We start from the raw sequence: 13,157 nt of genomic DNA, 5'->3' as shown, positions 1-13,157 counted from the left end.
CCCAAGGGTGACCTGCAGGCTAGCAGAGGGAAGGGATGCCCTACTCCTTCTTTGATAGAAACGTATCTCTATCCCTCATATAAAATTTATCCCATCCAAAATCCTGCAACCCACATTCGAATCCACCCTGAGACCATTTTTGTGCCTGCTGAGCCAAGTTAGTTCTGGTTCTCAAATATTAGCGTTTTAAAGTGCTCATCCCGTGTACATACCAGCTTATAATTTAACAATTGCATAGCCCCTCTCTAAAGCCCTCCATCACTTTTTACTGTATAAATACTGATGTGTACACCAGGTCTGTGAGGCTTTCAAAACATATCACCACATGTTCTCGCAACCATCTAGCTGGCACCAAGCTATAGTCAGATTGTAAAAAATATATTTGTTGTTACATTTGGCAGTAGAGATTATTATGTATCTTTTTGTTTTGGGTGGGGTATAAAGAATCAAGGAACAGCATTGCATGTCGTGTGTCAAATATTTTGCATGTGCAATAGATTCTAGCCTAGATACTGACTTAGAAGAAATCTAGGTGTAGGTAGTAAATTGTTTAAACTATCACCCACATTAGCAAGATAATTATTCAGTTATTCTCCACTGTGATGCTGCCCTGTCTGTTCTATTAAATTCTCAATTTAAATCTTCTTATGTTTTTCATTTACAACAGGTTGGAATGGGAAATGCTGACTATTTGGCAGCTTTCTTCTCCATTTTACTTCCAATGGCTTATGAGGTAATTTATATAGAGGAATACACAAAAAAATGCTGGAGGAACTCAGCAGGTCAGGCAGCATCTATGGAGAGGAATAAAGAGTTGATGTTTCACGACAAGACCCTTTGTCAGGACTGGAAATGAATGGGAAAGAGGCCAGAACAGGAAGGTGGAGGGAAGAGAAAGTGAACAAGCTAGAAGGTGGTGGAGGAAGCCAGGTGATGGGGAAGATGGGGTAGAAAAAGAACAGATGAGGTAAGAAGCTGGAAGGTGATAGGTGGAAAAGGTGAAGGGCTGAAAAAGAAGGAATCTAATAGGAGAGGAGAATGAACCAGGGAGAAAGGGAAGGAGGAGGGGTACTGGGGGAGGGTGATAGGCACATGAGAAGAGAGGGAGTAAGAGGGGAGCCAGAATGGGGAATGGAAAGAAGAGAAGTGGGGGGGGGGGGGGGGCGGAGAAATTACCAGGTCGGAAAAATTGATGTTCATGACACTTGGCTACCCAAGTGGAATATGAGGTGTTGCTCCTCCAACCTGAGGGTGGCCTCATTTGTATAACTAAGACCCTTGTATCTGTTTCATAGAACTTCTTTGCTTTTGTTTGTTGTCAATAAATCATTTCACTCATTCTCATTGCAGTTTAATCCAGAATTAATTCTGGTTTCAGCTGGATTTGATTCTGCTATTGGAGATCCTGAGGTATATTATTTTAATTGACACGTCATCTACTCCATTATTAAATAGTGTTATAGTTTTGCTTAACTAAATATGATTAAATGTTTTTGTATGAGCCAAAAACGCTGCATTTTGTTTTTAGATCATAAGCAGTGTGTTTGCATGAAATCCCAACTGTCTAATTTATTTTGAAGCAATGTTGTAATACTTTTTCTGAACTGTGCTTAAATTAGATGCAATCAAATATTAGCCTTAATTACATTTGAAAAATTTATGAAAATTGAAACAATATTCAAAGATAACTCCATCTTAAAAATAATTTTAATGAAGTTTCTTCAAAATGTCCTGGTGTTCTAGTCGTAATCATATATCATTGGTACAATTAACTCTTGATCTTAACATCTTCCAGGGTGAAATGTGTGCTACACCTGAGTGTTTTGCTCATCTAACTCAGTTACTGATGCCATTAGCTAATGGGAAACTGTGCTTTGTTTTAGAGGTATGTAACTATATTTTTCCCCAACCCCAGGCTATGCATATTACTAAATGTTTAAATGTTAAAATTTCTTATGAGTGCACATGACACAATGAAACTCCTATAATCTGCAGTCCCCTTTTGGTTGAAAATATCAATCATTTGCCATGTGGCTCCTGCAACTCCTTAGACATTATGGGGCCTTAATTCCCACGCATCCTTTGTCATACAGAGGTACTGATTCCCTTGTTCCCTTTGCTAAACAAGGGCCCTAGTTTTTGTTTTCCTTTTAGAATCAGAATCAGGTTTATTATCACTGACATATGATGTGAAATTTGTTTTGTAGCAGCAATACAGAGCAGGGCATTAAAAATACTGTAAGTCACAATGAAATAAAAATTGCAAAAGTGGAAATGTTCATCAGTAGTGTTCATGAGTTTATTGTCCTGTCAGAAGAAGCTGTTCCTAAAATGTTGAGTGTAGGTCTTCAGGCTCCTATACTATCTCCTTGATGGTAGCAATGAGAAGAGGGCATGTCCTGGGTGATGGAGTTTTTTAATGATGGATGATGCCTTTTTGAGGCATTGCCTTTTGAAGATACCTCAGTGTTTTGGAGGGGGAGCTAGTGCCCATGATGTAGCTGGCTGAATCTGCAAACCTCTTCAACTTTTTCTAATCCTGTGCAATGGCCCCTGCAGACTAAATGGCAATTGAGCCAGTTAGAATGCTCTCCACAGTACATCTGTAGAAATTTGCTAGAGTCTTTGGTGACGAACTCCATGAAATATAGCTGCTGACATGTTTTCTTCATAATTGCATCAATATGTGGGTCCAGGTTAGATTTTCAAAATTTTGACTCCCAGGAACTTCAAGCTGCTCACCCTTTCCACTGCTGACTTCTCAATGAGGACTGGTGCATGTCCCCTGGACTTCTTCCTGAAGTCCACAATCAGTTCCTTGGTCTTACTGGTGAGGAGTTCAAGTTTGTTGTTGAGGCACCACTCAACCAGCTGATCTATCTCACTGGTTTACACATACTCGTTATCAACATCACTGGTGATGGTAATGAGAAGATGGCACATCCCAGATGATGAAGGTCCTTAATTTGTCACGTATACATCGAAACATACAGTGAAATGTGTTATTTGCATTAACAACCAACACACCCAAGGGTGATCTGGGGACATGACACATTTCAGCACCAATACAACATACCCACAATGCTCAGCAGAACAACACAGAACACAACAAGCAACAAACAACAACAGCAAAAACAAGCCCATTCCTCCCTCCCAGCCATGCACAGTCCATTAACTCCAGGATAGGTCTCCAGCCCCAGCCTCCAGTAGACGGGGACTCGGGTCTGCAGACACTGGGCTTCAACCTCCCGCAGATATTCGCAGGCCTCAACTTCCGATTCATCCTCAATCCTTGGCATTGATCCCAGGACATGGCTTCAAACTCCAGACTCGCCAATGGCGGGACCCCGAACACTAGGTCTTGAACTTCAGCCTCAGCGGTTTGCGAACCCAGGAGGACTTCGGAGCTTGTTCCTCCTGCCTGCATGGAATTCCAACTCTGGAGCTCTGCTGGTTCCACTTCCAACATCCAACCATGGATATCACACGTCCTCATAGCTGATCTTCGAACAGGGAGCAGAGACTTGACCTCTAATTCTCCCACATCCCTATTCTTAAACCCTAACCTATCTCCTAACTCCCCACTCTGTTTCACAAAACATCCTTACAAACCTAAAAAACAACTAAAAATCAAACAATTAAAAAGCAAGTACATCTGAGCTGCAACTGAGTGGAGGTTACTGCTCGGCACCGTCTTGATCTTGCACATTGGAACCTTTATACTAGGTGGCCAGTCAGAATCCACTCTATGGTACATCTGTAGAAATTTGGTAGAGTCTTTGATAACGTAACAAATCTCCTCAAACTCTTAATGAAGTATAGCTGCTGGCATACAACCTTCGTGATTGCATCAGTCTGTTGGGCCCAGGATAGATCCTCTGAGATGTTGATGCCCTGTGAAGCTGCTCACCCTTTCCACACACTGGGGTCCTAGGTACCCTTGCCATCATGAAACTCAACTGCTTCTGTTTCTGAGCTCATTTAAAACTCGCCTGATTCTGCTTACAAAACCTCCCTATTCAGCTCCACCGTAGTCCCAAGTGTGCTCAATAAACAGAGTGTCACGTTATATAAGACTGTTTATTTAACTTTCTATAACTGGTACAGTACTGTGCAAAAGTCTTTTATATAGGCAAGGTTGGAGAACCACAGGAGGGCTGTGGGACCGGTAGCAGAGAAGGAGCGCTGAGGCAGTTTGGGTGGCACAGGTGCAAACACGCCTATGCCTGAGACCCCAGGCAAGGTCATTTGATTCCAAACAATTGGTTTATTGGATGTTACAAAATGTCTCTCTGGTGCTTCACACTCCCACTTTGCCCTTCCCCTTTTTCCAACTGTGATTCCCCTTTCCCTGCCCCCTTCCCACTTTCAGTTCACAGTAGAGACCCATATCAGAATCAGGTTTATCATCACTCATATATGTCAGGAAATTTGTCTTATTTTGTGGCAGCAGTACTGTACAATACATAAAATTACTAAATTACTCAAATTAGTGAACTAAGATTGAGTTGAGTCTAACAGTTTTTACTTGTTATTCAAAATAATCTATATATTCATATTAAACAAAATTCTATACAATTTGAATAAAATGTGTTTTTAGATCATATCAGAATAGCTTATATTGAAGAGTGCTTCCGTCAAAGTGCTGTGTAAAGTTCTTCAAGAAATTACCTATTTCATATACTGCCAGTCATGACCATATCTATTAATCACTAGTCTTAAAATTAAGTATTTTATTTCCAGGGAGGATACAACTTGCGTTCCCTTTCAGAATCCCTCTGTATGACTGTCCGTGCATTATTAGGGAACCCAGCGCCTCCTTTGATTGGCCAAATGCAACCATGCTTAAGGTAATTAGTTAATCAATATATGCTTTCTATTGAACTATTGGTTATTGGGAACTTTGTAATTTTGTTTTAATCCTCTTTTGAGAGAAAATATTGACGTGACAATAACAATGTGCGACTATCATTTTACTGCATTTTACAAGAAAATAAATTGGTTATAGGGTAATCATACAATTCAAATATAGGTTTTAATTCTTTGTCTTAGATTTTTTTTTCCAGTCCATGTAAAAACTAGGTTCCATTTGAAACAACATTTATAGAGAAAAGAGGACTTTTTGTTTGGTTCAAAGAGTAGTGTATTTCAAATTTAGTTCATGTTTGAGTATCATTTAACCATACATGAATACAGGCAAATGAAGCAGCGTTCCTCCAGGCCCGAGGTACAAAATGGATTCCCAACAGTAATTCACAGCACAAGGGACGATAAGGTAGCAAGTAAACATACAGTCACACAAAAAAATACATATAATCCCAGGTCCCTGAGTGTCATGTCCTGTAAACTGATGGTACATGGATGTTATCAGCAAAAAGCAATTTGTTCTCAGCAGTCCGCAGACGAGAGTGCATGCACGCAATCCAGCTTGTCATTCCACCGATCAAACACTGTGGAGGGCTAGCCCCCAAGCAAGCATAGACGCAGTGCCACGCCACCTCCGGCGACTCTTCTGGATTGACACAGCAAGCAAGCCTGCAGCTTGAGGCCTAGTCCTTTCTGTCTCCCAATATTTAAGGGAAACAGACCTACAGTATCTTACATTGCCAATGTCCATCAGGGTCTTGTGACCACAAAATAAAAATCCAAGACAGTAGCCCTATTTAATAATAGGGCTACTGCCTTTAGGAATAAAGATCTTACTTTTCCCACACATAATATTTCATCAAATTAGTGAGCTAAGATTAAATAATAGGATGTCATTCAAGATTTAATTGGCTTTCCCCATTCTGCCTCATTGGATGCAAAATTTTAAAGTTCTAATAATAAAGTCCTAAACTCCATCATGAAGCTTTTATTCTCTATATTGATACAACACTAGTAACAGTGCTGCATTGAAATTTATGAGAAAAGAAATATTCTTGTGCCAGTGTCAGACATGAAAATGGGCTACAGTAGCACTGCTCAGCAGACATGCCAACTTCTAGGGTTGTGTAAAGCGCTGTGCATCAGAATGTTGTATAGAGTAATTATGCACATTTTCAGGCATTATATAAGAAGCAAAGAGTCATCCTAACTCTCTGCCAAAATGAGACAAGCTCTTGCCAGTGACAGCTGACAAGAGAAACTCTGTGGAATAGTGGGGTTGATTTGGGTAATGGATCTCCGGGAGATCTAGGTGAACATGAGAGTGGCATTCATTTCTTCAACCCACAACTGGATATCGATTCACCTCGGGAAGATTCAGATAAATCATTTTTCTTTATGCCAGTTTTCATCGTTGCTCTGCTCCTCTTAACCTTGGTGTGTCGGCCCACACACACGAAAGCTCCAGGTTCAGTTTAAGAGTATGCACTCAAATGGAAGTGCTGACCCCAGCTCTACAATTGATCTTTGCACTTTCGTTCAGTTTGTAGTACAGTAAAGTGTGCACTAATTGCTGAAATATCTAGGCTGCTGAATCTGGCAGAATGGCTAGAATTCTTTGAATATGCAATTCGTCTGGAAGCAGTGCCACCTTTTTTTCCCTTTTGCCTTTTCAAAGTTCAAAGTATATTTTTTTAAATCGATGTATGCTAAATACAGCCTTGGGATTTGTCTCTTTACAGGCAACCACAAAACAACAAAACCCAATTGAATCCATTCAAAACAAACAAGTCGTGCAAACAATAAAAAGTAAGCAAATGACATTCAGAATTAAAGTTCACAAAAGTGAGTTCACAGCCATAACAATATACACAAAATGCTGGAGGAACTCAGCAGGGTAGGCAGTATCTATGGAAAAGAGTATAGTGGATGTTTCAGGCCAAGGCCGATGAAGCTAGTTCATTGCTGCAAAAGGGACAGGAACCCATTAGTTGCAGGCTACAGTCACAGTTCAGCAAAGAGATAGTAAACCTCACCAAGCGGTGAGCTGAACACCAGTCTGTCCCTCCCTCAGCCCTGACACCCTGACCTTTTCACTCTGGTCCAGCACTTAAATCGGCCAAACCTCAGCTCGTCCCTTGCCCTCGGACCTGGGCCCTGCAGCTTCAATACGCTCTGGGGTCTGTCAATTCAGCCCATACCCAACCTGTCCAATCTTGCCCAGTGCTTAAATCAGTCAAACATCAACTGGTTCTTCATCCTCAGGCCCGGGCCCCACTGCCTCAGCTCACCTTGAAGCTGCCTCAAGGTAATATGACATTAAAGCAGCTAAATTTTGTACATCAGTCCTTAAAGTGAATTATTTACTTTTTTTAAAATTTCCTTCATGCAGTGCTGTGGAAACAATTCAAAATGTAAGAGCTATGCATCAGCCATATTGGAAATTTCTGAAGTACCACGGTAATGGTTTTTTCAGTTGTTTTAAACCACTTGTGTGCAGTATTTATGTAGAAAGGACTTCTTTTATCTTTGTACTTGTGAAGAATATTTTAAGATTCACTTCATTGAGATGCCAATATATTTAGGAAAGAAATTTCTTTACAAATCAATACATATAAATAATCTAGCTTCTCTTCAGTGACTGGTTAGGCGGACCTTTTTTTGGTGATTATAGTACAGGTACCTGGAAGTTGCATTAATATTTCTTTTTGTTAAAATGAACTTGTTAAGTATGTCCAATTCAGCTCCTCATCCACTGTGAAGGCAGAAACCTGCTTTGTCTCAAATATATACTTCATTAATAATTTAGCTTTATTAATTCTAGAGATGGTAATATGGCTAAATACATATTAACTGAAATGTTACACTACTTGGTGTTTCATCTTGCATATTTTTCCAGAGGCTCACATTATTAAAGATCCAAGCACCAAGAAATTGAACTTTGCTATTGAAGAGCATAATTTTGAATCAGTTGAAGCCACCGATCCAGAGAAAAACATGACAATGCCCTCCATGGAGAAGGAAGATTTTGATGTGTTCATGGATTCCCACATGAAGAACATTCTTGTATTAGCCCCCTCTGAAAGAACTGCATGGGCAGGTGATGAAATAAAGTCGGCAAAGTTGAATCAATGCCTTAAAGTAGAAGCAAAGGAAATTTCCATGGAAGAAGTTAGCATTCTCATCAGGTTTGGCTAAATTATATTTATATTTGTATTTGAGAGGTAATAATAAATGTGTAATCTGTAGGGACTAGGGAAAACAAAGTGAGTAATAGTGTGACTGAGAATGTAAAGGGGGCAGGGAAAGGGGGATCATGGTTGGGGAAAGGGGAGGGAGCAGGAAGCATCAGAGAGACATTCTGTAATGATCAATAAACCAATTGTCTGGAATCAAGTGGCCTTGCCTGTGTGTCAGGGCTGGGTGTGTCTGCACCCACAACCCCACCCTACCGCTGGCACTCCTTCTCTGTCACCTGTCCTGCACCCCTACCACGGTGCTCCACCATTGCCATTCTCAATGTCCTTTGCTCCCACCAAATTTATAAATTCGCTTTCCGCTCCACGTTGACAAATATAGCACTGTGCAAAAGTCTCAGGCACCCTCGCTGTTTATATGTGCCTAAGTCTTTTGCACAGTACTGTATGTGGGAGAGGTAATGAGGCCATATCGGTGGTTCTTGAGATCATCCTCTTTTAGTTATGTTGTTAAAGGTGGTGCCTGGTTTTATGTCAGATCTGTGTACCTTTTGCTCACTTATGTGTAAAGAAAGTGATATATTTGATTTGCACTACTGTGGGAGAAAAGAACATAAGACAGAGGAACAGTATTAGGCCATTTGGCTGATCAAGTCTGCTCCGCCATTTCATCATCATGGCTGATCCATTTTCCCTTGCAACCCCATTCTCCTGCCTTCTCCCAATAAGACCATAAGAGGTAGAAATGAGAAATTACCAAGGTTTGAAACTCTTCTTAATTTATCCTGGTTAAAAGTGTACAAGTGGAAAGGGGATGAAATCCCTGCTTAAATAGGGGAAGAATTTCTTCTTGGTCATTACGCCCCTATGTATGCAGGAGTCTCTGCTGATTTTAGTAGAGCAAGATATTCTCGGATAATTGGAGTTATCACCCGTCACTCCTGCATCAGTTTAATACTGACAACTATAGACAATGTTTTCTGTGTGGTTCAGGTACTCTCATGTCTTAGCAAGAAATTAATATTTTCAGGAGAGGCAGGGGAAATAATAATAAGAAAATAAATTTAAAGAAAGTCAAAGGGTGTAATTTTATAATGAAATTGCAAACTTGGGTTTACTAAGTTATGCCCTAGTTGGGCAATCTCACTTGGATTCTGTTGTGGTTATGATTCTATAGTTTTATTGAGTATGCCCACAAGAAAATAAATCTCAGGGAGTTATATAGTGACATATTTGTACTTTGAAAATAAAGTTTACTTTGAACTACTTCTACATTTAAACTAAAAAATTAATTGTTTACATCCAAAGAATATATAGTCAGGAAACTTCTTAAAGCGAGAAATTTGCAAGCAATTTGATAACCAAAACAACATTTCAGAAAATCAGACACAAAATCAATTTTGCCTGATATCAGCAGAAGATTTATTGTAGTGGCATCAAAAAAATAACTTCTTAACTTTTTCACAGTGGTGGTGATACTGCACAACTGGAGAACAAAAGCCTTTTACTGTCGTTAGGATGTATATTTCCACTAATTGATAAAATATCTAAAAGAGAGGTAAGTGTAATCTGTGCTTGCAGTAATATCCATCCACATTGTGATATTAGAACAGATTGCCAATAATCTGGGAGAGAACAAATGATTAATCCTTCCATGCTTTATGTTCTGACTATTCATGAACCCTCACACTGACGATGTAAAATTAAGGAACATAATTTATTTTTGTATATGTGTTTCATTGTTTGTGTTCACATTGATTACACTTTCTTGCTTTGGACTGAATGGGTAATAATGCTGGAGCTCAAGCAAGAATAGATGTTATGAGAGAACTTGGAATTTGGAATATCTAGGAATTACTCTTAAATCATTTCATAATTGTAGCAATTTTTGAAATATGAAAAAGGGGAGAGTGGAAACTGAATGTTTAAAGCAGCCTTTACAAATGAACAAAATGGAAGAACTTAGAACTGACAGAACAGGAAAGACGACTTTGCTTGTTACAAGAATTGGGGAAACAGTCATCTTTCATAACTTTGTGATAATCAATTATATTTGCTCTATGCATTAAAGTTTAATTTTGAAATCAAGCATTCTATTTGTCAGAGTACTTCAGGAGAAGTTTTCCCATTTTGAATAATGCAGCGACAAAAGCAATGAAATTGGATAAAACTATGCAGCAGTAAATTAGTAAAAATAAAGTGGGAAAACTTTAACTAGTCTGCCTTCCGTTTCAATTAGATACTTATAAGCTGTGGTATACAGGAAAAAGCAGGGAGAGGAAATAGAATAGGGCAGCACGGTAGCGTAGTGGTTGACACAATGCTTTACAGTACAGGCGACCAGGGTTCAATTACCACCGCTGCCTGTAATGAGATTATACATTCTTCCTGTGACCATGTGGGTTTCCTTTGGGTACTCCCACAGTCCAAAGACGTACCAGTTGGTAGGTTAATTGGTCATTGTAAATTGTCCCATGATTAGGCTAGGGTTAAATCAGGGCATTGCTGGGCGGTGTGGCTCAAAGGGCCCTTTCTGCACTGTGTCTCAGTCAATAAATATTTACAGGAGGCACTGCCTCAAGAAGGCAACATCTGTTGTCAAAAATCCCCACAGTGCAGGCCATACCATCAGGCAGGAGGTACAGAAACTTGATGTCTCACACCTCCAGGTTCAAGAACAGCTACTTCCTTTCAACCATTCGGTTCTTGAATCAACTGGCAAAACCTTAATAAGACACAGGAGCAGAATTAGGCCACTTGTCCCAAGAAGTAATTAATTTTTTGTTTCTGCATGGGAACCTAATTGTTTTTATACGTATTACAGAAGCAGCATATTACAAAAGCAATGTTCCTGTTCTGACTATTGAAATAATGGATTGCAATTTAGACCTTGAGATATAGGAACAGAATTAGGCCAATTGACCCATTGAATTTGCTCCGCTATTCCATCCTGAATGATTATCCCTCTCAATCACATTCTCCTGCCAGCTCCCTATAACCTTTGATGCCCTGACTAACCAAGAACCTATCAACCTCTGTTCTAAATATATTCAATGACTTGGCCTCCACAGCCATTATGGCAATGAATTCCATAGATTTTCCACCCTCTGGCTAAAGAAACTCCTCTTATCTCTGTTCTAAATGGACATCCCTCTATTCTAAGGCTGTGCACTCTGGTCCTAGATTCACTCACTTTAGGAAACATCCACTCTTGTCTAAACCTTTCGATATTTGATAGGTTTCAATGAGATCTCCCCTCATTTTCCTAGGCTCCAGTGAGTACGAGCCCAGAGCCATCAAACGCTCCTCATACATTAACCCTTTCTCTCATGGGATCATTCTTGTGAACCTCTTCTGGATCCCGTCTAATGCCAGCACACCTTAGATGTGCATCATTGCAGTTTAGCAAAGCTATGACCACTTTGACCATCTTGCACCAAAATAAACCTATGTTTGTTCTAATTGTAAATATATATATGTATAATTTATGTTTTTCTTGTGAATGCTGCTTATCTGATGGTATGTGCCTAAGATGCTACTGCAAGTAGCCTATGTAAGGCTCCTTTTCATTGACTACAGCTCTGCCTTTAATACCATCATTCCAAATAAACTGATTCTTAAGCTCCGGAACCTGGGCCTTAGCGCTCAGATCTGCAGCTGGATCTTCAGCTTCCTCACAGACAGGACCCAGGCTGTAAAAATAGGGGACAAGCTCTCCACTACAATCACTCTGAGAACCGGTGCCCCACAAGGCTGTGTACTCGGCCCCCTGCTGTACTCACTGTACACCCATGATTGTGTAGCCAAGTTTCCATCAAACCCAATATATAAGTTTGCTGATGACAAAACAATTGTAGGCCGTATCTCGGGTAATGATGAGTTTGAGTACAAAGAGGAAATTAAGAACCTGGTGGCATGGTGCGAAGACAATAACCTATCCCTCAACATCAGCAGGACAAAGGAATTGGTTGTTGATTTCAGAAGGAGTAGCGGACCGCACAATCCAATTTACATCGGTGTTGCGCAAGTGGAACAGGTCAAAAGCTTGTAAGTTCCTCGGGGTCAATATCACAAATGACCTGACTTGGTCCAACCAAGCAGAGTCCGCTGCCAAGAAGGCCCACCAGCGCCTTACTTCCTGAGAAAACTAAAGAAATTTGGCCTGTCCCCTCAAACCCTCACTAATTTTTATAGGTGCACCGTAGAAAGCATTCTTCTAGGGTGCATCACAACCTGGTATGGAAGTTGTCCTGTCCAAGACCGAAAGAAGCTGCAGAAGATCGTGAACAGGGCGCAGCACATCACACAAACCAATCTTCCGTCCGTGGACTCACTTTACACCGCACGCTGTCGGAGCAGTGCTGCCAGGATAATCAAGGACACAACCCACCCAGCCAACGCACCTTTCGTCCCTCTTCCCTCTGGGAGAAGGCTCAGGAGCTTGAAGACTCATACGGCTAGATTTGGGAACAGCTTCTTTCCAACTATGATAAGACTGCTGAACGGATTCTGACCCAGATCTGAGCCGTACCCTCCAAATATCTGGACCTGCCTCTCCGTTTTTTTGCACGACCTTACTTTCCATTTTTCTATTTTCTATTTATGATTTATAATTTAAATTTTTAATATTTAATATTTGTAATCCAGGGAGTGGGAAGCGCAGAATCAAGTATCGCTGTGATGATTGTACGTTCTAGTACCAATTGTTTGGCAACTATTTAAAGTTTAAAGTAGGTTTCCTGTGCATCTGAATATACATGTACTGGTGCATCTGGCAATAAACTTGACTTTGCCTTTAGACATTCCTGTGTTCACATCACCTCTGATTTCACTCATTCCTTTCATTGTAACTTCCTCGTGCTTACAATTATGGAATCTCTTCAGTCTTCTGGTGTGCATCTTGATTTTTCAATCTGTGGAATTCAGTAAAAGGAACTGTGGTTTTAATTGTACCACAAGTTCTTAATACCTTCATAAAAATGTAGCCCTCCCTTTCTTTTTTTCCTTTAAGGGGTTCTCCATTAGCAATATTTATTTGTCTAAAATTTTGGTTACCCATCATGATATCTCATCATTGTCAAATTTGGTTGGTAA

At 40.2% G+C, this 13,157-nt stretch overlaps 1 protein-coding gene across 5 annotated transcripts in view; it reads left to right on the top strand.

Moving 5' to 3' along the window:
• hdac10 (histone deacetylase 10) overlaps positions 1-13,157 on the top strand; it is a 39,606-nt gene that overhangs the window by 9,025 nt on the left and 17,424 nt on the right. For all 5 annotated transcript variants that reach the window (XM_072241320.1, XM_072241321.1, XM_072241319.1 and 2 more), the window contains 7 exons: positions 668-733; positions 1,351-1,410; positions 1,796-1,885; positions 4,744-4,850; positions 7,259-7,326; positions 7,766-8,054; positions 9,531-9,621. In XM_072241320.1, the coding sequence (XP_072097421.1) occupies positions 668-733; positions 1,351-1,410; positions 1,796-1,885; positions 4,744-4,850; positions 7,259-7,326; positions 7,766-8,054; positions 9,531-9,621 (771 nt within the window). The remainder of the gene's footprint in view (positions 1-667; positions 734-1,350; positions 1,411-1,795; positions 1,886-4,743; positions 4,851-7,258; positions 7,327-7,765; positions 8,055-9,530; positions 9,622-13,157) is intronic.

Source organism: Mobula birostris, chromosome 23 (genome assembly GCF_030028105.1).
Source record: "Mobula birostris isolate sMobBir1 chromosome 23, sMobBir1.hap1, whole genome shotgun sequence".
Taxonomy (NCBI): domain Eukaryota; kingdom Metazoa; phylum Chordata; class Chondrichthyes; order Myliobatiformes; family Myliobatidae; genus Mobula; species Mobula birostris.
The sequence above is the reverse complement of the archived record's forward strand: the minus strand, read 5'-3'. Positions and strand labels throughout refer to the sequence as shown.